General features: G+C 45.0%; 1 protein-coding gene across 1 annotated transcript in view; it reads right to left on the bottom strand.

Annotated features, from left to right (window-relative positions):
- cacna1g (calcium channel, voltage-dependent, T type, alpha 1G subunit) overlaps positions 1-23,351 on the bottom strand; it is a 727,897-nt gene that overhangs the window by 157,732 nt on the left and 546,814 nt on the right. The window contains exons 17-19 of the mRNA XM_041216784.1: positions 16,149-16,595; positions 14,996-15,096; positions 6,312-6,435 (exon numbers count right to left, since the gene is read on the bottom strand). Of these exons, the coding sequence (XP_041072718.1) occupies positions 6,312-6,435; positions 14,996-15,096; positions 16,149-16,595 (672 nt within the window). The remainder of the gene's footprint in view (positions 1-6,311; positions 6,436-14,995; positions 15,097-16,148; positions 16,596-23,351) is intronic.

Here is a 23,351-nt window from a genome sequence, read left to right on the forward strand (position 1 = left end):
GAAACTCTACTGGGGGAATGGTGGAGTGGGAAGCTGTGAGGAACAAGGAGACAACAAGTTATTGAGAGCATAGTGTTGAGCAGGTCAATGCTGTATGATGTCATTACAGATGGAAGAGAAAGAGTTGAGTTTCTGACAGTGTGTTAGAAAGGGGATAACCTTTTCCCTGGGTCAGCAGGTGAGGGTTTGGAGCTGTAAGTGGGAAGGGAGAAGTGGAGGTTTCTCTACATTCTCTACATGACTACACTTCAAGAGTATTTCACCTGCTGTGAGGGACTTTGGGATACCCTGCGAATGTGATACACATGACATAATAGCCGGTTATTTCTTCCAGGAACCAAGCAGTTGATTGAGAATGGCAGAGTCTTTGAGAGAAACCTCAGAAATGGAAAGCTCTGTAAGGTGACAGGATGAGAGTTGGCTGTGGGTGTGGGTGAAGTATGTGATGTGCAGAGTGTGGAGAAATCACAGGAGAAAGGGCTAGAGGAATTTAGGTGTGCATTGAAATTGGCAAAGGGTTGTCATATGGTGCAGAGACTAAACAAGGATAGAAAGCCCAAGTCTTTGGCAAGGGAGTTTTGAGAGGACTAAGGAGGGAGTGAAGAATAAAAACTATGAAGGAGTGGTGAGAAGGATCATCGAAGATGAGCTGCTCACAGTAAGAGGAGGTGCCAGTGGAGTAAGGGGACAAGGAAAGATGAAACCTGCGTAATATGTTCCATGCCACCACAATGACAGTTCTGGTTGGAGACCTTGCACTTACAAAACACATTTAACGTAGAAAAATTTGTCAAGTTGCTTTACTAAGGAAGGATTAGACACTGAGCATGAGATGGGATGAGGGTTTCAAGAGTTGGACAAAAGTACAATTGAAAAGGCCAGTTTGGAAAGGCTTTTGTGGAGTTTAAGAAAGAGTTCCAGCGCTGGAGTGTGGCGATTGAAAGTTGCACCAACAATGGCAAAGGGAAAAGATGGTTGATACATAGGAGAGAGTCAAAATAGTGAATGAGTGGCTTTGCCCTGCTGCATCTCTAGGGGAATTGGCAGCTTTCTGGTACCCCTTCCAAATAGTCATCCTTCATAGGGGAACATATGTAGGGAGAGTTGGCGGCTATTAGATTGTGGGGCAAACATGGCGTTCCAACATTTCAGCACTTTCCAGCACGACTCACTGAATTACAATCAGGAGCAAGAACCTGAGTTGATCTTCTGGTTAATACAACTGTGTCACATACTGCCTCTATAACTAGGGCACTGGGTGTGTGATTTTGAGATTTCCTTTGAAGTTTGCAGCCGGAACAGGATTGTGCAAAGGGTTGTCTAATGTTTCAATTTAGTTATAAGTTTATTTATCTTTCTGTCTCCATCCATTTCTTTGACTACTTATTTATCCTACAAAATATAACTGTCCCTATCTGTCTGCCTTTCCATCTCTGCCTATCTATTACAGTCCCTATTTATCTATCCTTCCATTTATTCATTCATGCATTTGTCTGTCTGTCTCACTCTATTTATGTTCCTAACTCTTTCCGTCTATATTTCTTTCTATTGGTAGCAGTTCAAGAGGGATTCCCTGGAAAAGTCCCTGCCCAATGCTGGATATGTTGTAAGGTATTTTTAATCTCCCTTGTATTTCTGTTTGTGTACAGCAGGAGAGCAACTACGCCACGCTGCGGAGCAAAGCACCCCACAGGCGTGAGCGATGTCTGGCAACTCCAGATCAATGCTTTCAATGTAACCGAACAGGACACTTTGGGAGCTGTGCAAAGCCAAAACATGAAAATGCACAGGAGACCCCTGGAGGCTTCATGAGGTTGACATGGCACACCAAGTGGACACACAACCGCGCTTCTTGGGGGGAGGTCAAAGATCTGGATTTTCATTCTGGAACGAGGACATCTCGGTTAATGGCCATCTCACAAACTTTAAATTGGACTTGGGAGCCAGTGTTACAGTCCTATTGGACAAAGAACCATGGCTGAGAGTCATCTGGCTCTGAACAGCAGACACACCACTTTATGGGCCCGGGGGAATCCGACTTCTGGTCACTGGCATGATTCTGGAACTGTTAACATATGGAGGGGAACAAATCTTTCAGCTGATGTACACTATCTGTAACCAGTCTTTTTCTCTCTTGAGAAAAAGATATCAAGACAGCCACTGTTGTAAATTATTGAGAACTGCAAGTTCCTGAGAGCTCCAACAAGAAAGATTCACTAGCTGGGACTTCAGTTCTGAATTGTCTTCTCTCTTTGCAGAGCAGGTTTGTTCACTTCTGTTACAAGTGCCAGAAGCCCCTCATTGGTCAAATCAGTCAACCATTCAGATGGTTACCATGACACCTCAGTTAGATGACAGTCAAGAGAGGAATCTGCAGTGAGAAGAGCCTTAAACTTCGGCTCCGATGCCAGTTGGAGAGATGAACCCTAAAACCACAGAGTAGATGCAGCAATTCCCAACCAGCACAACAGTGCCATAAACAATGCTGGAACCCAGTATCAGCCATCCACTGATAATGGCACATCACACCACCAAACACAAAGGGGAGCTTATTACCAAGCCACATCTTCACAACAGAAAGAGGCATCTTCCATCCTAGCTTGCATCACAGTGAGCGGCATGAAGAGTAGAAAAAAAACTTTATAGGGAAAAGCCCAGAGTTCATCTGCCCCATAAAGGGCAGGCTAAACCTAGTGAAAATCTATTGCTACAATTGGGGAATTAACAAAGAGCAATTCAATGCCAATGAATGGAAAAAGAGGATGAAAAGACACCCAGATGCCAGAACAGCCTCTAATTAACCAAAGTTCACCTGCATGGACAGAGCTTACCACTCTTCTGACAGTAGTGAGAACAAGATGTGGAAGAGTTATAAGGCCTCCAGATCATCTGAACCTATGAACTCAGAAGGGATGATGGGGTAGTAATAATGATGTAAGTACATGGGGTAAACTGGGATAACTTGTAAATACATTGGACAAAGGCCTTGGGGGAGGGGTACTATAAGGGTCTGGCACAAAAAGGGTTAACGTGGGACTGAGTACAGACCACCCACACAGTGATGTAAGAGAACACATGGCATGTACCGAGACGGTCAGTGTAGTCTTGGACAGAGCTGTGTGTAGAAGCAAGCATGGAGACAGCTCCCAGCTTGGACCTTTGCTGTACCTACGTATAATGTTACTAGTAGTTAATAAATACTTGCTGTTGGACTACCTAAGACAATGAATATCTTAATAGGACCCACCAAACTATACCCAACAATTGGGACAAAGGGAGAAAAATTCTGGCTGAAGACATTATCACTGGGGCTTATATTAGACTTTTCAAAAATAAGGAGAGTTTAAACTGAACAGGGGCACACCACACGGGCATGACAGGACATGTCATTAAGGTGGTGGCCCAGATTAATTGCGTCCAGACGCTTTGCCTACAACTCTCATAGACAATGGCCTCTCTGGATATGTGTAAATGGCTTCCTTCATGCCGTTTCAAGATGCAAATTGCTGGAGTGCATCTGGAGACATCCCCCTGCGGAGAACAGGAAATGACCACATGCAGGTGGACTTGCATAGCCATGGTGGAATTGATAAGGAACTGAAATCCAATAGCATGACCCGATTCAAGGTAGCATCTTACATGTCAAGGGACCAGACCAGAAAGGGGTATAAAGCCATAGGCCACAAGGGTATTGTTACTGCAGCCAGGGAAGCGTGACCTGGTCAGTCACAGGAAGTCATGCAGAAAAATGTGTTCAGCAGACTGACCACCCGGGGATGAGCTCCTGCACGTGGGTCTTACTAAGCAACTGGTGTTGTTAGTATATACTATTGCTTAGTGGGTTAATAAAGGTTTTTAACAAAGCGGAAATTGTACCCAAAGTCTTACAATACTCATGGGGCTGAATTTCCACCAAGGAGGCAGGAAACAGGAGCTGGGTTTTTTTTAGGTCAGAAACCCATGTCCGAGGGAAAACAGATTAAATGTAAGAAATAGGCATAGGAGTAGGCCATGTAGCCCTTTGAGCCTGCTCCGCCATTCAATAACATCATCTGATTGTGGCTGTAACTCCACTTTTCACCCCCGATTCCCTTGTCAATCAAAAATCTGTCGAACTCGGCCTTGAATATATTCAATGACCCAGCCTTCACTGCTCGCTGGGAAAGAGAATTCCAAAGAGAAATGACCCTCTGAGAGAAGAAATTCCTCCTCATCTCTGTCTTAAATGGGAGACCCCATTAAAGTCAAGATTTTCACATGGGACAAGTTCCATGTTCAATTAAGGGTGATGGGCAGGCTCTCGAAGCTGAGGGGCCAGTTAGACACCTTCCCAGCTTCAGAGAAACTTCCAACTACAATGAAAGGTAAATAACTGGGAGGGGACTTCAACAAGAAGGTGCCCTGTCGGCAACGTTTTATAAAGAGTGAAAAAAAAAATAAAAAGCAGCCAGGACAACACTATGGGGGATGTGGGGAACCTCGACTGCTCTACAGGGTGGGGTTTGGCTGTACCACTACCCAAGCAGGGAGGGAGGGCTTGCCAGAAGTCCTGCAGCTCGGCCTTCTGCCAGGTGTCCATCTCTAGGCATTTGAACTCACCCCGTCACATTGGGAAACTGGAGGCCAACTGGAAGTAACATGTGCTGTGGATAAAGGGGAACTGGTGGATGTACTGTACTTAGATTTCCAGAAGGCATTTGATAAAGTGCCACATCAAAGGTTATTGTGGAAAATAAAAACTCATGGTATAGGGGTTAGCATATTGGCATGGATAGAAGATTGGCTAGCTAACAGGAAGCAGAGAGTAGGCATAAATGGGTCTTTTTTAGATGGGCAAGATGTAACGAGTGGTGTGCCACAGGGATCAGTGCTGGTACCTCAACTGTTTACATTTTATATAAATGACTTGGATGAAGGGATTGAATGGGATGTTGATAAATTTCCTGATGGCACAAAGATAGGTAGGAAAGTAAATTGTTTAGAGGCCATAAGGAGGCTACAAATAGATATTAAGTGATTGGGCAAAGATCTGGCAAATGTGGGAAAATGTGAAATTGTCCATTTTGGCAGGAAGAATAAAAGTGAAGCATTTATTTAAATGGTGTGAGATTGCTGAGCTCTGAAGTGCAGAGAGATCTGGGTGTTCTAATGCCTGAATCACAAAAGACTAGTATGCAAGTACAGCAAGTAATTAGGAAGCTAATAGGATGTTATCATTTATTGCGAGGGGAATTGAATACAAAAGTCGGGAGGTTATGCTTCAGTTGTACTGGGCACTAGTGAGACCACATTTGGAGAAATGTGTACGGTATTAGGCACCTTATTTAAGGAAGGATGGAAATGCATTGGAAGCAGTTCAGCGAAGGTTTACCAGACTAATACCTGAAATGGGTGGGTTGTCTTATGAGGAAAAGTTGGATAGATTAGGCTTGTATCTGTTGGAGTTTAGAAGAGTAAGAGGCAGCTTGATTGAAACATATAAGATCCTGAGGGGTCTTGACAGGGTGAATGGGAAGAGGATGATTCCTCTTGTGGAAACTCTTGTAGAACTAGAGGTCACTGTTTAAAAATAAGGGGTCGCCAATTTAAAACAGAGATGAGGCAAAATTTTTTCACTCAGAGGGTCATGCGTCTTTGGTACTCTGTTCCTGAAAAGGTGGTGGAAGCAGAGTCTTTGAATATTTTTAAGGCAGAGGTGGATAGATTCTTGGTAAGCAAGTGGGTGATAGGTTATTGGGGTAGGTGGGATGCAGATTTGAGGTTACTATCAGACTAGCCATGATCTTATTAAATGGTGGAGCAGGCTCGAGGGGATGAATGGCCTACTCCTGCTCCTTGTTCATATGTTCATATATTCCCCAAAATGGCTAGCACAGGGTACGGTATCCTGGTATTGATAGGTCAGCCGGCACCAGCATTTTCAGGGCCAGTTCCCCTCCACGCCCGATTCTGTTTCTGACTTCGTGGTGGTGGTGGTGGTGGTGGGGGAGGGGGGGGTGGGGGGGGTGCGGTGGGGGGCGAAAAATGAGCCCATAGATTTACCCTTTCCTCAAATCTTGGATGAAGCCAGATCAAAAGTGGCATCCTTAAATTCTTCAACCGCCAACTACTTCTGGTTTGCTGTCATATTCAAAGTTCATTTTCAAAATGCACGTTCCAGCATACATTATGAAGGACCAGGAGACCCATTCCAGATCATCCCATATTATAAATAGATCTTAGTCCTCTAACCCACCATAAACTACTCATAGGCATTGTAAGTAAACAAATCAAACAGGCCGTAAAGAATGAGTTGGAGAAATAAAACCTACTGCACTCTTAGGATCAATCTTCGGTCTCTCCATGGCAATAGTAATGCAGTTCAGGAAAATAATGACCAGAACAATGTGGTCGAACATCTTGTGTGAAATAATTTTGCTGCAAATGAGGCGGATCCTGAAAAAGAAAAATATCCATTTACCCTTTACACAGAACAAATACGGTAAGACATGTGCAACGCCTCACAACTGGTGACCAAACCAGGCAGACATTACCTAACTCTACAAGTTCAAAATCTTGCTGGGTTTTGATGGAGTAAGTGAGGAGGAACTGTTTCCAAAAGCAGAGGAATCAATAACCGGAGGACACAAATTTCAGATAATTGGCCACAGAACCAGAGGCAACATTATACTCAGCAAGTTGTTGCTTCCTGGAATGTGCTGTCTGAAAGGGTGGTGGAAGCAGATTCAATAGTGACACTCAAAGGGGAATTGGTTAAAGATTTGAAAAGAAGAAATCCAGATGGATTGCAGCAGTCTTCTGTGGGCCTCTACATTCCTACTTTTCCATGTATTCTGCCAGAATATTCAGATCCACATATCCACATTTTGAATTTGCAGTGAGTCACCAACAGAATGTGTGCTGGATTTCTCAGGATTCACTGATTAGGGCTTTTTTGGTGCTGAGATACCATCTCTGTGACTGCTTCCTTCCCCTTGTTACAGTCCTTTAGTGCTGCAGCTGCCTATTTGAGGAATTGGTCTACCTTCACTCAAGTGATACTGATTAAGTAGCGAAAAGCAGAATTGCCTTGGAGAGACCAGAGCCACTGGGTACATTTAAACTGATAAACATATGAAATACTTGCGTTTATATAGTGTCCTTCACAATCTCTTTACATCCCAAAATATATTTATAGTGAATGTGGTGTTTTTTAAGAGTAGTCACTATTATAATGTAGGAAACAGTCAGCCTGATGCAATAAATTGATGAAATAAATGACTGGATCATCTACTTTACATATTGGTTGAGGGATAAATATTAGACAGGGTATCAGAGAGAAATTCCCTGCTCATCTTCGAAGAATGCTGTTGTGTTCTTCTGTTGGACATGAATGTACCAATCAAATGAGAAGGATTTGGAAAACAATAATGTGGGTTCTTTATTAGAAGGTAAGGCTATGCACAGATAATGTTAACCAGGTACATCTGATCTCGACTCCTGCTGCTGTATACTGAGTATAGAGTCATGGAACTAATACATCACATCCTGTTTCAAGGGGGAATTGATGACAGCTGCTTAAGATACGCTTCCTTGAAGGTACATGTACATCGCATCACAACACCCTTTTTTCTGAATTTGAGGTTTACCATTAGAGAATCAAATTATTTACATCAAAGATAAGAAACTAACATTATGTCTGAATATAGCATTATGCAAAGCAATAAATTCACAAGTCTTTGAAGTGTTTTCGCAGTTTGCTTATCTGTCCAGACTTAGTTATGGTGATCTTGGTTGGACACTATTGTATGTTTTCAGATGGCTGGTTATTGATAGGGATGCTGCATTTGGGTTGCGTCTTGGACTGTCTTCTATTTGCAATAGAATTACTCGATGTTTCTGGCTGTGGTACTGTTCTGATTTAGCATCTGTTTCTTTGCACTGTCATGCCATTTGGTGTTCGTGCTTGATATGATCTTGGTTCTGGGCATATGCTGAGGATTTCAGCTGCATTCCGCATGCTGTCAGTTGGGTATTGTACTCAAAAATCTTGTCCGACATTTTGATTACCTGCATGCCAGTCATGGGCATCTTCCATCTTCCCCTTTTTTCAATTAAGGCATCACGTATGCCTTGGAGTATCAATGAGTGATAACTGTGGGGTATTGCCTACTTGTCTGCTGAGGATTAATTCCACATTGGTTCCGCAGTATGATGAAGTTTGCATGTTTGTATTAGGTATACATATTTGCTTCCAGTTGTGCTGTGTAGCCTGTCGGCTAATGATCCACGTTGCAGAGAAAGGTGGTCTTCTCCCAGTGTAAGCACAGGGTTTCCAATGGCACTCCTTGTGGTCTGTGGTCCTCATCATTGCCTTGACAATACCATAGATGGTGACTAAGGACAGATACCTGCACCCTGGTAGGCCTATGATCACTGGACCCATGATTTCCACAACATAAAATCCTGGGGTGACCAGGACGAGTTGTTGTAGCAACACTTGAGTGTGATAGATCCCAGGGACACAATCTCTGAGCCATTGTCGGCAGTGAGTTGGTTGAATCATCATTTGCCACTTCTGTGGGTACATACATTTCATTGTGCAAGGTGGAAGGATGTTTGTCCCTGTACAGGTATTTAGTTTTGCATACAATTTATATGGCCTTGCATCTGTGGGCATTTAATCTGGATGGTGACAAAGGCTTCTGTTGGTACCACTTGTTAATAGGATCCACTTAGTGAAGCCGAAACCAAGACACTGAACTTTTCTTTACTGAGAGAATTTATTGACTTGTTCAGCCTCACAACTCTCCTCCCACTCAACTCAGAGTCCCAGCTATCCCCTATTTATATGTGCTTAAAGACAATTAATGCCCATAACCTGTTTCTCTTAACCTTAACAATGACATTAAGAAACCTTAACAATGTAATTAACAAGACATTAACAACACTGTACCAACACATTTTTTTGATGTTCACTGTGCTGAATGTCTGTTCACTTTGTGTATTGACGGTTTTGTTATCCTCATTATCTGACCATGTAGCTTGGCTTGACATTTCATAGATCCTATTAGGACAATGCCTATTATGTGCTCTTGGTTGACTGGAATGCTGTACCTATCTGGCCTCCAGTTGTGTCTTCTCATGATATCGAACCTCTGTTTTCTGCATTGGCATTTTCAATGTCCTCTGGTGCCAAATGTCTTGCATATTATTGAAAGCTACACAATTTATGGGTGCTTTGCTTACTAAGCTTGCCTGCATTGGCAATCCTGTCAATGGTGGACTAATTATGCAAGCCTGTTGACTCTGTCTACCCAGTAGTGTGGCTTCATACTTGTGTCTGCTTTGCAGTAATGTTTCCACGCTGTAATCTTTGGGTTGGTCCATGAGGTCTTTTTGAAATGCTTCTATTGGGGTGGATGCTATCATGAGCTCGATTATTCTGTTGGCTTGATCTGACACTGCAAAGTCGTAATCACTCACCTTGCCTCTGCACCTACTTATGAATTGATCAAAGTTGGAAGACATGAATTCCAGATGGTGTATTCAGAAGTTGAGCTTCACATGCAATAGATCTTCAAGTGATGACCATACATTGTCCAGATTTTTAAGGCATCGTCTCACACACACCTGAAGTGTTCAATCCGTGGAGGCCCTCATTGCTTATAACAATTTAAAATTTTTAAGGCTTGTTTGCCTGGTTCGGGGATATTCAGATCCAGAAAACACATTACCTGCATAAAATAAGCTCAGATAGGAGGTCTGCTGCCTTCCAATTAATTGTTGGAATTTTTTGAGTCGTCTTCTGGTTTTTTTGGCAGGATTACTAGGGGTATCTGGAACAGGACAGCTATTCAGGCCTCCTTACAGCCCTTCAGAATTTAGTTTTGCTCTCTCAGCCTTAGCTTGTCATAGGTTGTTGCTTGACTGCAATGGTGGCACTGTTGAGCTCTGGTTCTGGTTTCCAGGGCTTGCTTTAGGTTCCACACAAAACAATGATTCAGGCAAAAAAATGAACTCCAGGCTTCAAAATGATATTTTAAACAGTGAAAAAAAACTTCTTACAGCCTTTGTCTAGGTTTGTCTAGTTGTTAGGAGCAATTACTGGATGGGCTGTTCTTCCCTAGCAATGTTTTAATCTCCACCACCCTGCACCAACCCCCCGCTCCCCCGACTTCCTACAGGGGCAGCAAGCAGCAGTAATGGATTCCTCTGTCTGTGGAGTTCTGCTTAAAGCTAAACCTTCTAGAGTTGGCTATTTAATCTCTGTTCCTGCACAAACTTCGGATCTTTCCCTAGTTTGAACAATCTTTCTAGGACCCAATGTCTGCTCTTTGGCTGGAATGAAGTGTGATGTCCCAGAACAAAATTACAGTGTGTAGGATCCATGGAGTGCTGCAGAATCACTTATACATGGTGAGCTAGAAATTGATAGTGGTTTCACTTCCACACCAGTCCTTCTGCTGCATGTGAGAGGGTTGAGGCTTGTATACTTCTCAGTCTAATCTTCAAAAACCCTGCTGCCACTATGTTACATTTTTCTATTCAACATAAATGTACCAATCAAGGATTGGTAAAACAATAATGTGGGTTCTTTATTAGAAGATAAGACCATTTGCATATAATGTTAACTGGGAGGCTGTGAAGCAGATCTGACCTCGACTACTGCCACTGTATAATAAGTACAGATTCGTGGGTCACATCACATCCTGTGTCAAGGTGGGTAGTGATTGACAGCAATTTAAGATATGCTCTCTTAAAGGAATATGTGCATCATATCACACCAAATGCCATCGGATCTAACCCAACATTGCCTGAATCCATTCTTGCCTCAGCTTTTCTGCTGCTGAAATCCTCATTAGTGCCTTTGTTACCTCCAGACTTGACTATTCTGATACAATCCTCAACGGCCTCCAGCATTCTACACTCTGTTAATTTAAGGTCATCCAAAACCCTAATGTCTGTAATGTTCACACATCACCCACGTCCTTACTGTCCTTGAGAAGATGGTGGTGAGTTGCCTACTTGAACTGCTGCAGTCCATGTGGTATAGGTACACACACTGTGCTGTTAGGGTGGGAAATCCAGGATTTTGACCCAGGGACAGGGAAGGAATAACGATATATTTCCAAGTCAGGATGGTGTGTGACATGAAGGGGAACTTCCAGGCGGTGGTGTTCCCATCTGTCTGCTGCCTTGTCCTTCTAGATGGTAGTGATTGTGGTTTTGGAAGTTGTAGTCTAAGGAGCCTTGGTGAGTTTCTGCAGTGCACCTTGTAGATGGTACACACTGCTGCCGTGGTGCGTTGGTGGTGGAGGGAGTGAATGTTTCTGGATGGGTTGCTAATCAAGCAGGCTGTTTTGTCCTGAATGGTGTCAAGCTTCTTGAGTGTTGTTGGAGCTGCACTCATCCAGGCAAGTGGAAAGTATTCCATCACACTCCTGACTTGTGCCTTGGACACGCTTTGGGGAGTCAGGTGAGTTACTTGCCACAGGATTCCTAGCCTCTGACCGGCTCCTGTAGCCACAGTATTTATATGGCTAGTCCATTCAGTTTCTGGTCAATGGTAACCCTCAGGATGTTGATGGTGGGAGATTCAGTGATGGTAATGTCATTGAATGGCAAGGGTCGATGGTTAGATTATCTCTTGTTGGAGATGGTCATTGCCTAACACTTGTGTGGTGCAAAGGTTCTTGCCACTTGTCAGCCCAAGCCTGGATATTGTCCAGGTCTTGCTGCATTTGGACATGGGCTGCTTCAGTAACTGAGGAGTCGCAGATGGTGCTGAACATTGTGCAATCATCAGCGAACTTCCTCACTTCTGACCTTATGATGGAAGGAAGGTTATTAATGAAGCAGCTGAAGATGGTTGAGCCTAGGCCACTACCCTGAGGAACTCCTGCAGTTATTTCCTGGAGTTGAGATGATTGACCACAACCACCTTCCTTTATGCTAGGTATGACTCCAACCAGGGAAGAGTTTTCCCCCCGATCCCCATTGACTCCAGTTTTGCTAGGGCTTCTTGATACCATACTCGGTCAAATGCTGTCTTAATGTCAAGGACAGTCACTCTTACCTCAAACTTGAATTCAGCTCATTTGTCCATGTTTGAACCAAGGCTGTGATGAAGTCAGGAGCTGAGTGTCCCTGCTGGAACCCAAACTGAGCATCAGTGAGCAAGTATTGCTAAGCAAGTGCTGCTTGATAGCACTGTTGATGACCCCTTCCATCACTTTACTGATGATGGAGAGTAGACTGATGGGATGGTAATTGGCCGGTTTGGATTTGTTCTTTTTTTCTTGTACAGGACATACCTGGGCAATTTTCCACATAGCTGGGTAGATGTCAGTGTTGTAGTTGTGCTGGGCCAGCTTCGTTAGTGTGCAGCAAGTTCTGGAGCACCAGTCTTTGTACTATTGCCGGAATATTGTTGGGGCCCATAGCCTTTGCAGTATCCAGCACCTTCAGCCATTTTTTGATATTACATGGAGTGAATCGAATTAGTTGAAGATTGGCATTGGTGGTGTTGGGAACCTCCAGAGGTGGTTGCGATGGATCATACACTCGGGACCTCTGGCTGAAGATTTGTTGCAAATGTTTCAGCCTTATCTTTTCCACTGATGTGCTGGGGTCACCCATCATTGAGGATGGGGATATTTGTGGAGCTTCCTCCTCCAGTGAGTTGTTCAATTGTCCACCACCATCATGACTGGATGTGGCAGAACTGCAGAGCTTAGATCTGATCCGTTGGTCATGGAATTGCTTAGCTCTTTCTATCACTTACTGCTTAAGCGGTTTAGCACGCAAGTAGTGCTGTGTTGTAGCTTCACCAGATTGACACCTCATTTTTAGGTATGCTGGTGCTGCTCCTGACATGCCCTCCTGCACTCTTCATTGAACCAAGGTTGATCCCCTGGCTTGGGGGTAGTGGTAGAGTGGGGGATATGCCGGGCCATGAGGTTACAGATTGTGGTTGAGTACAATTCTGCTGCTGCTGAAGACCCACAGTTCCTCATGGATGCCAGTCTTGAGTTGCTAGATCTGTTCAATATCTATCCCATTTAGCACGGTGTAGTGCCAAACAACACAATGGAAGGTTTCCTCAATGTGATGATGGGACTTCGTCTCAACAAGGACTGTGTGGTGGTCACTCCTACTGTCATGGACAAATACATCTGTGTCAGGCAGGTTGGTGAGGATGAGGTCCAGTATGTTTTTCTGCCTTGTTGGTTCGCTCAGCACCTGCCGCAGACTCAGTCTAGCAGCTATGTCCTTTAGGACTTAGCCAGCTTGGTCTGTAGTGGTGCTACTGAGCCACTCTTGGTGATGGACATTGAAGTCCCCCACCCAGAGTACATTCTGCACCCTTGCCACCCTCAGTGCTTCCTCCAAGGGGTGTTCGACATGAAGGGGTGCTGATTCATCAGCTGAGGGGGGAAACAATATGTGGTAATCAGCAGGAGGTTTCCTAGCCCATGTTTGACCTGGTATCATGAGACTTCATGGGGTCCAGATTTGATGTTGAGGATTCCCAGGACAACTCCCTCCCGGCTGTATACCAGTGTGCCGCCACCTCTGTTGGGTCTGTCCTGGCAGTGGGATAGGACATACCCAGGCATAATGATGGTGGTGTCTGGGACATTATCTGTAGGGGATGATTTCAGGAGTATGACTATGTCAGGCTGTTGCTTGACTGATTTGTGAGACAGCTCTCCAAATTTTGGCACCAGCCCCCAGACGGTAATAGGATTTTGCTGAGTCGACAGGGCTGAATTTGCTATTGTTTTCTCTGGCGCCTAGGTCAATGCCAGGTGGTCCGTCCGATTTTATTCCATTTGACATTTTTTTTAGCGGTTTGATACAACTGAGTGGCTTGCTAAGCCATTTCCATTTTAAGAGTCAACCATATTGCTGTAGATCTGGAGTCACATGTAGGCCAGACAAGGTAAGGACAGCAGATTTCCTTCCCTAAAGGGCACTAATGATCCAGATCGGTTTTTACATCAACATGATTTCATTATCAACATTAGGCTCCATATTCTAGGTATTTTATTGAATACCCGGGTCCCCAGAGCATTACCCTGAGTCTCTGGATTACTAGTCCAGTGACAATAACACTAAGCCATAGTTATTATTATGGTAAGTAAATCAGAACCATTCAAAGTCTCTGACTTTAACTGAGAGTTTTGGAAGGTTCCAGGTGCAGGGTAATTGCCCAATGAAAGTCCAAACTTCCTGGGCAATTCCCGTGAAGTCTGTTTGTGGGGACTTCCGAAGGGCTCCCAGCGCATCTTGGGAGTATGATCATCTGGAGATCGAAAGGTCTGGGCCAAGATATTTGTACTCCACTAACTCCGGCCTCATGGGCATCCTCAATTTTAATTCCTCCACCATTGGTGGCTGTGCTTTGAGCTGCCAAGGCTCCGAAACTCTGGAATTCCCTTTTTAAATCTCACCACCTGCCAGTCTTAGTCCCTATAAATCTCACCGCCCGTCCAGTCTCATTCTCTTTAAATCTCACCGCCTGTTCAGTCTCAGTCTCTTTAAATCTCACCGCCGGTCCAGACTCATTCTCTTTAAATCTCACCGCCCGTCCAGTCTCAGTCTCTTTAAATCTCACTGCCTGCCAGTCTCAGTCTCTTTAAATCTCACTGCCTGCCAGTCTCAGTCTCTTTAAATCTCACTGCCTGCCAGTCTCAGTCTCTTTAAATCTCACCGCCTGTCCAGTCTCAGTCTCTTTTTAATCCTTCCTCTTTGACCTTTGGTCATCTATCCTGACATCTCCTTACGTGGCTTGGTGTCGGATTTTGTTTGCGTATGCTCCTGTGAAATGCTCTGGGATGTTTTACAACATTAAAAGTGCAATTTGTGTTACTGAGTGGGGTCAACGATCTGCTATTTTTCTAACCCATTTGTTCTGCTTTTGCAAAAAAAATAAAACATTTCCATTGGGTTTCTGGAAATTCACTCCTTCTACTCAACAGCACAAAGCCCATTGTTCTTAGTTTCTTACTTGGACTGTGGTGGGAAGAGGTAGAGAGACCAACCCTCACGCTCCTTGAAACAAGGTGGCAGCCTGGCTTGAATCCACGCCCGCAACCGTGCTCTTTTACTCTGTGAAAACAAGTTGGCACACATCAGTCCTGTTGCCTGAATTTCAGACTCGGCCCAGGATTTTCCAGCCCCGTTGTGGCAGGACCTGCCGCGGGAAATTCGGCAGTCCTGCCAAAAGTCCATCAGCTTTCGGCCGGACCGGACGATCCCGGCGGTGGGCAGGGCCGGAAAATCCCGCCCTGGGTTTCATTCCTGTCACTGAAAACGGAAGATTTCACTTTGAAGATCGGTATTCAATGTGCTTCCTTGTTGCAGTGATGCAAGCAATAACAATCATAACTGATCCTCTTGTAATTAAGTACATATATAGTACCAACATATATAATGGAATTAACCCGGACTTTAAACTCCCAAATATGTTTCTAACAATGCAGAAGAAAATAATTCAGATTCAAATTGTTTCTGATGTGGAAACATCTGCTACAACTGCTTGCTTTGAAGCAGATGCAGGCAAACTCACCAAACATGCCTTGCTCCTAATGCATTTGGTTCTGGAGAACTGTCTGATTTATTTGATTATCCGAACAATCTACATCTGCTTCATCTCAAGTGGCTTTCAAATTTATTATATTTATGTGGACTGCAGGGAAACAATGAAAGAAATTGCATCAATTTCCTACTGAGGAATGTTCACCAAGAGCTGGAAAACTCAGCTCAGAGTGAACCTGCTAACAACCATGGTGGGGGTTTGGGAAAGAAATGCAGATTGAAGATAAGAGGGAAAGCTGGAGACAGGGAGAAGGAGGACAAGAGAGAATGAGAAGGAGAGATGGACGCAGTGAGACAAATGGTAAGAGCTGTTAGAAAGAGCGGGCTTCCCCTCAGCATTTCCATGTTTCTCTACATTCAGTTTACTCTCATCATATGTCTGGGGTAGAGGAGAGAGTAGTGCCAAAGTTACCAGAAGAGAAAGAGTGTGACCGAACTTCCAGTCCTTTTGTTTACACCAGGTTCAAACTCTTGTCCCAAATAAAATATTCAAACATAATATGTGCAACTGACTTCTACCAAACATTGGTTTCTTGCATTTTTCAATCACTGGTGTTGCTCACCATATCAATTTCATCCTCAGTATGTTCAAGCTCAGCTCTCTGCTCATCCTGGTTGACCTGGTGCAGCACGGCAGCTGGGGAGGTTTTACCATTACAGTCCTGGCGATCCATTGGTGGGAGCCGGCTGCTGTGGATGCTGGGAGACCTGTGAAGACTAGGTACCTGGAGGGTGTCGGGAATGTCGATAGAGCCCTTTATCTCCAGAGATTCCAGGCGCTGAGGGCCTGAGCCCTTCCCGCTACCTGCACGACTGGCTCTCTCATCCTCTGATCCATCACCTTCGTCGGAGCTCTCTTTGCCATCGCCTGAGAGGAGGGACTTCCGCTCGCCTGACTGATGCTTGCGCTTCAGGCTTTGAGCTCGGCCAAGGCTGTTCCAGCTTGAACGTCGGCTGTTCCAGCTACTGGCTGTGCTCCAGGGGGCATAGGGGGAGCTACGTGCACTGGTCTGAAAGGAAAGAAGCTGGATTAAAAGACCAGTATATCTTACCAACAATCCAGACTCAGAATGGGAACTCAAGGAAGATGTTAGAGAGTCTATAATGCCTGGGGTGGTGGGGGGTGGGGTGGGTTTGTACCCTAGTAAGACTCAGCACATTCAATGAGAGGAGAAGGCCAGGCTATTATTCATTGTTGCTATTGTTACAATTCTAAAGAGAGTGCAGGAGCAGAGGGACCTGGGTATATATGTGCCTAAATCATCGAAGGTGGAAGGACAGTTGAGAGAGCAGTTAATAAAACATGAAGCTTCCTAGGCTTTATTAATAGGTGCATAGAGTACAAGAGCAAGGAGGTTATGTTAAATTGGTATAGATCACTGGTTGGGGTATTGCATCCAGTTCTGGGCATCCCACTTTAGGAAAGATGTGATGCATTAGAGAGGGTGCAGAAAAAATTCAGGAGAATGGTCCCAGGGATGAGGAGCTTCAGTTATATAGATTGGAGAAACTGTGGCTGTTCTCATTGAAGGAGAGAAGGCTGAGAAGAGATTTGATAAAGATATTCAAACTCATGAGGGAACTGGACAGAGTAGACAGGAAGAAACTGTTCCCTTTGGCAGAAGGACTGAGAACCAGAGGGCACAGATTTAAGGTAATTGGCAAAAGAAGCAATGGCGACATGAGAAAAAACCTTTACATGCAGCGAGTGGTTAGGATGTAGAATACGCTGCCTGAGTGTGGTGGAGGCAGATGCAGTGGAGGCATTCAAGAGGGAATCGGATTATTATCTGAAAAGGAAGAATGTGCAGGATTACAGGGAGAAGTGGGGGGGAGTGGCACTAGGTGAATTGTTCAATCAGAGAGCTGGTGCAGACAAGATGGTTCTGTGCTGTAACAATTCAGTGATTCTGTGACAGAGATCAAAAGGACATTGCATTAATTAGATTGTTTGCACAGCCAGTGGAGGAAGGGATGGGAAGAGGGAGGAAAGGAGGTTAGATAGTGAGGAAAGCTTGCATTTCTATAGCGACTTCAACAACCTCAGGACCTCCCAAAGCGCTTCACAACTAAAAAGGTATTTTTATTTTAACTGCGGTCACTGTTATACTGTAAAGAAACACAGCATCCGATTTCCATACAGAGAACAGTAGTGAGATAATAACCAAATGATCTGTGTTAGCGATAAATATTGAATAACACATCAGGGATCGCTCTCCTTTCCTTCTTGGAAATAGTGGTGTGGGATCTTTTACATCCACATGAGAGGACAGACACAGCTTCAGGTTTAATGTTACACCTGAAAAATAGCACCACCAACAGTACAGCATTGGAGCGTCAGCCCAGATTTTGTGCTCAACTGAGGGAGTTTTAATGCCCAAAATTGGCCGGTGGGGGTGAGGGTGGGGGGTGGGGGGGGAGTGGTGGGGTGGTGGGGGTGGGGGTGGGGGGGGCAGCAGAGATGAACCAATGGAAAAATGGGGCCAACATCACATGGTTGGAAGTCTCACTTCTGTTTCCACCCTCCCAGATATCCCGAAGGGTGATCGAGAGTGCCGGCCTCTGAACTGGCCCACATCTATGGTGAGACCAATTAAACTCCTAGTGAGTTTATTAAAAGCCCGTCTCCCACAACTTCTGCAATTTGGCTTCCGCTTTTGGTGCTGGCACCCCCCTCACTCCACCACCTCCCCAACCACCATATTGTGAGGGTAAGCTCGGGGCTGTGCAAGAAGGTGTTGCCATGGGCACCCGCCCTATTTTATGTGCTCCCCCCAACACAAACGCACTCAGTGGGGGCACATAAAATACAGCCCCTTGTCTGGGGCAGATCAGGGAGGTAAGAAGAGTTTAAAACGTTAGTAAAATGCTTTTCAAAGTTTGAAGGGATTAATCTTTTCAAGTTGCCACAGCCCATTACAGGTCGGGGAAGAGCCAGCAATAAGAACTCAGGGGTCATCACTGTCCTGACATTGTGTGGATAGGTGACAGGTGGCCTCCTTACTGATTCTGGGCTACACATCAGGATCACAAAAAATGGGAGGTGATGGTGAAGTGGTATTGTTGCTGGACTAATAATCCAGAGATCTGGGTTCAAATCCTGCCACGGCCGATGGAATTTGAATTCACTAAAAATCTGGAATTAAAAGTCTAATGATGACCATGAAACCATTATTGATTGTTGTAAAAACCCATCTGGTTCACTAATGTACTTTAGGGAAGGAAATCTGCCATCCTTACCTGGTCTGGCTTACATGTGGCTCCAATTCCTCTGAACAAGGGCAATTAGGGATGGACAACAAATGCTGGCCTAGCTAGTGACACCCACATCCCAGGAATTAATTAAAAAAAGGGAGGGAGAAAACAGTGAGTTACAGACCAGTTAGCCTAACATCTTTAGCAGGGAAAATGCTATAAACTATTATAAAGGATATGATAAAAGGACGCTTAGAAAATATTAACAAGATTGAATAAAGTCAACATGGAGTTATGAAAGGGAAATCATGTTTGCAAACCTACTGGAGTTTTTTGAAGACCTATCAGAATAGATAAGGGAGAACTAGTGGATGTGGTGTATTTGGATTTTCAGAAAGTTTTTGATAAAGTCCCATATAAGAGGTTAGTATGTAAAATTAAAGCACATGGGATGGGGGTAATATATTGGCATGGATTGAGAAATGGTTAGTAGACATGAAACAAAGAATAGGAATAAACGGGCCTTTTTCAGAGTGGCAGGCAGTGACTAGTGGGGTACTGCAGGGATCAGTGCTTGGGCCCCAGCTATTCACAATTATATATCAATGATTTGGATGGGGGAACCAAATATAATATTTTCAAGTTTGCTGACGACATGAAAATTGATGGGAATGTGATTAGTGAGGAGGGTGTTAAGAGGCTTCAAGGAAATTTGACAGGTTGAGTAAGAGGGAAAATATATGGCAGATGTGGTATAACATGGACAAGTGTGAGGTTATCCACTTCAGTAGGAAAACAATGATAATTATTTAAATGTGATAGATTGGGAAATGTTGATGTACAAAGGGACCTGGGTGTCCTTGTACACCAATCACTGAAAGCAAGCATGCAGGTGCAGCAAGCAGTTAAGATGGCAAATGGTATATCGGCCTTCATTGCGAGAGGATTTGAGTACAGGAACCAGGATGTCTTACTGCAGCTGTACAGGGCCTTGGTGAGACCACATCTGGACTATTGTGTGCAGTTTTGCTCTCCTTACCTAAGAAAGGATATACTTGTCAGAGAGAGAGTGCAGCGAAGGTTCACCAGACTGAAACCTGGGATGGCAGGATTGTTGTATGAGGAGAGATTGGGCCGACTAGGGCTGTATTCACTGAAGTTTAGAAGAATGATAGGAGATCTCGTTGAAACATATAAAATTCTGAGAGGGATGGACAGACTGGATGCAGGGATGATGTTTCCTCTGGCTGGAGGTCTAGAACATGGGATCACAGTCTCAGGATATGAGGCCATTTAGGACTGAGATGAGGAAAAACTTCTTCACTTAGGGGGTGGTGAATCTGTGGAATTCTCTACTACAGAAGTCTGTGGAGGCCAACTCACTGAATATATTTAAGAAGGGAAAAGGTAGATTCCTGGACTTTAATCGTGTCAAGGGGATGGGGACAGTGCGGGACAACGATGTTGAGATAGAGGATCAGCCATGATCATATTGAACAGTGGAGCAAGCTCTAAGGGCTGAATAACCTACTCCTGCTCCTATTTTCTATGTTTCGAACTGAAGGGGCATTGGAGGCTCAGAGGGCATTGGGTCCAGTGCCTGGGCTGGTCAGGTGGTGTCCTACAATCCCCTCCTGAAAGGATCTCTTTCACTGTGCCTCTCCATAACATGGCCGTCCTGAGAGGCGTGGACCTTGAGGATGTGAGACCCTGGGAGGGGAAGCTCATCGGGGGAGGAATGGGGCAGGAGGTAAAAGAGGAGGAGGAAATGGAAGCAGAAGAAGGCTCAACAGAGAGGTGTCCCTCTTGCACAACGATGTGAACTTCTCCTGCCACCTTCTGGGAAGAGAATCTTCCTCTTCTCTCTTCTGCTCCCCTGTGATATCTCGCTTCCCTGTGGTGCACTGAGAGGCTTTGGCACAACATCTGTCTCTCAGGACAATCAGCAGACAGAGTGATGGCTGCCTTGGGTGTCTGAAACACACCTTCATTCCTGCTCCCACTCCCTTTAATTGGACAGGAAACCCATCTCCACATCAATGAAGATCTCACCCTGGGGAAAATTCGAAATTCACTTAGATTCCCACCTGAGGTGGGTTTCTAACACAGTCTCCAAGAGGAAAATTCAGCTCCAGATTTGGCTCGGGTGAGATATTAAAATATTAAAAGTCCAAATCCCGACCCCCAAGTCATTCTCTTCTATTTTTAAACAGAGGCAGCACAGGAGGCAGGTTGGCCATTTAAGTATTATACTGAGGCTGCGTAACCATCAATTTGAATTTAACTTGGGCTGGTTGAGTTTTCCGGGCCTTGGGAAACGCATTGGCTAAAGGGAGCGAGGGCTGCTGGACCCAGGGGTTAAGTGCCTTCCCCTGAGCTGCTGGATCCAATACCCTTACTTCACCCACCCCCTACAAGCGGCCACCCCACCTGGCATTTCCATGCTCCATGAGACCTCTGACAACATCCAAGCTCCCCCGACATGAGCGCCCCTGATGTTGCCTGGCTCTAACCTGATCCTCCTCCCCTGTCTCTCTGATCTTCCCCAGCTCCTCTTCACTCCCCAGCTGGGCTGTTGAAGGCCTATGCACACAACCGCAAACCAGCCTCTCTATCTGACTGGTTAGGGTCAAGCAATGGAAACAAAGATGTTAACCAGGCCTTGCCGTTAGATTCAGCAGGATCAGCAGGGAACACATTCTTCCAGATTTCCTGACCACAAACCAGCCTCCCCACCTCTGAGTTGATATTCAGCCTCACAACCTTCTCCAAGGCAAGATGGCTACCCAGTGAAGCACAGCTAACACCATTCGACAGACAGACAGGGCTGCTCTGTAGGCAAGAAGGAAGCTATTGAAACATGTAGTGAGGACGCTTCCAAAGTCCTCCTGAGTCTTGTGGCCCCGATGTAATATTAGAGGAGAGGTGAATTGAGAAAAGACATGACACGCCAGCACACTAACCACCTAAACCACTGGCAACTCCCTTGTGTTATTTCAGTGTGCAGACTATGCACTTGTACCCTTATGGGTCCTTTTGCTGCACTCCCACCATAAACTGTCTCATCTCCATGACCCCTTGTAGGAAATCTTTCCATCAACAGATCTTTGAGAGAATCTCGCTATCGTAGTCATATTTGAGGGAGTCTCACCACAATGGCTCCTTTCATCACAAGTAGGACCACTTTCTTTATATAAAAAGGAAAGTCTCAGCATCAGACCTTCTCTTACCGAGGGACTGTCACTATCACTACAATGAACAAAAACCAACAGTTGTAAGGAATTATGATTAACTGTAACTATCTCCCCTACATGTTTTCTGACCACCATAGTACAGCTTTATTTGAAGAGTGAGGGGTAATGGTATCATTGAGGGAGGTTGGAATGAAGAGTCATTGGGCTGGATTTTTAAAGAACAGTTCAGGGTCAGGATTGAAGGTGGGTGGGTGTGCAGTTTGGCGCTGTTAGCCTCCGCATCATTTTGCCACAACGATCCTGACCCCGGGCCATTTTGAACGAGGCTTTTAAAAACATTCTTTCATGGGATGTGGGTGTCACTGGCTCGGCCAGAATTTGTTGCCCATCCCTACTTGCCCTCAAGAAGGTGGTGGGGAGCCACCTTCTTGAACCGCTGCAATCCGTCCACTATCAGGCTGGTGGATAGTCAATCGAGGCCAACTAAAATGAATGAAGGGGTCTATTAAGGCCGTGTTCTGGTGCTGACTGGGATTTCCAGTCGGCAATGCGGCAGTTTACATTGGCTGGACCCATGGTGGCTCATGTGAGGAAGTTGCAGAGTGGGGATTCACAATGGATCAAGCACAGGACCCATCCCCTTGGACTCATAATGGCTGCTGGGCCACAGCTGTGGCCTGTAACCGTCCACTGGAGTGGTTGCTCCTTTTAGGATCATGGCTCGGCAGCCATGGCACTATAAAAATAAAATAAACTTAGCTGCCCTTGTCCCTTGCTGTCTGCATTCTTGGCAGCTCCCATCTTAACTGGGGGGGCTGCTGATCTCTGAGTGCTGGATGGCCTTTCATTGGCCCTCTAGTATCGGGGATCCACCACCATCATTGATTGGATGGTGAGCCCGCTCTCTGGCCTTTGGTTGGCTGAAACTTTGAAAATAGTGGTGGGCATGTTGAAAGCATGAGGTATTGGTTCAAATCTGGAATTAGCTCCCATTTCCTGATCCCAAACCCTGGTTAAAAATTCAGCCCATCGTGCCCAAGTTACTGAGCACAGTCTCACTGATTTCACATCAATAGAGTTACAGTCACAAAGGTACGGTGCCTCAGAAATTGTGCTATTCCATCTGTGTGGCACCATCTGTGTGTTCCATAACCACACGGTATCCAGTCTCACACTGTTTGAGTGAGGACGTAGGAAGGCCATCTCTACTCAAGATGAGGCAGTGACTTTAGTAAAGGGGAAGAGAGAATCAGGGAGAAAACTGGAGGAGTGAGAAAGGGGGAAATGGCTGGAGATTTCCTCTAAGCTACTCCCACTCTGTCACTTTGCCGGAGATGCTGTGGAGACAGGGTTTGTGTTAACTCCAATAATTGTATA

This window comes from Carcharodon carcharias, chromosome 22, assembly GCF_017639515.1.
Source record: "Carcharodon carcharias isolate sCarCar2 chromosome 22, sCarCar2.pri, whole genome shotgun sequence".
Classification (NCBI taxonomy): Eukaryota; Metazoa; Chordata; class Chondrichthyes; order Lamniformes; family Lamnidae; genus Carcharodon; species Carcharodon carcharias.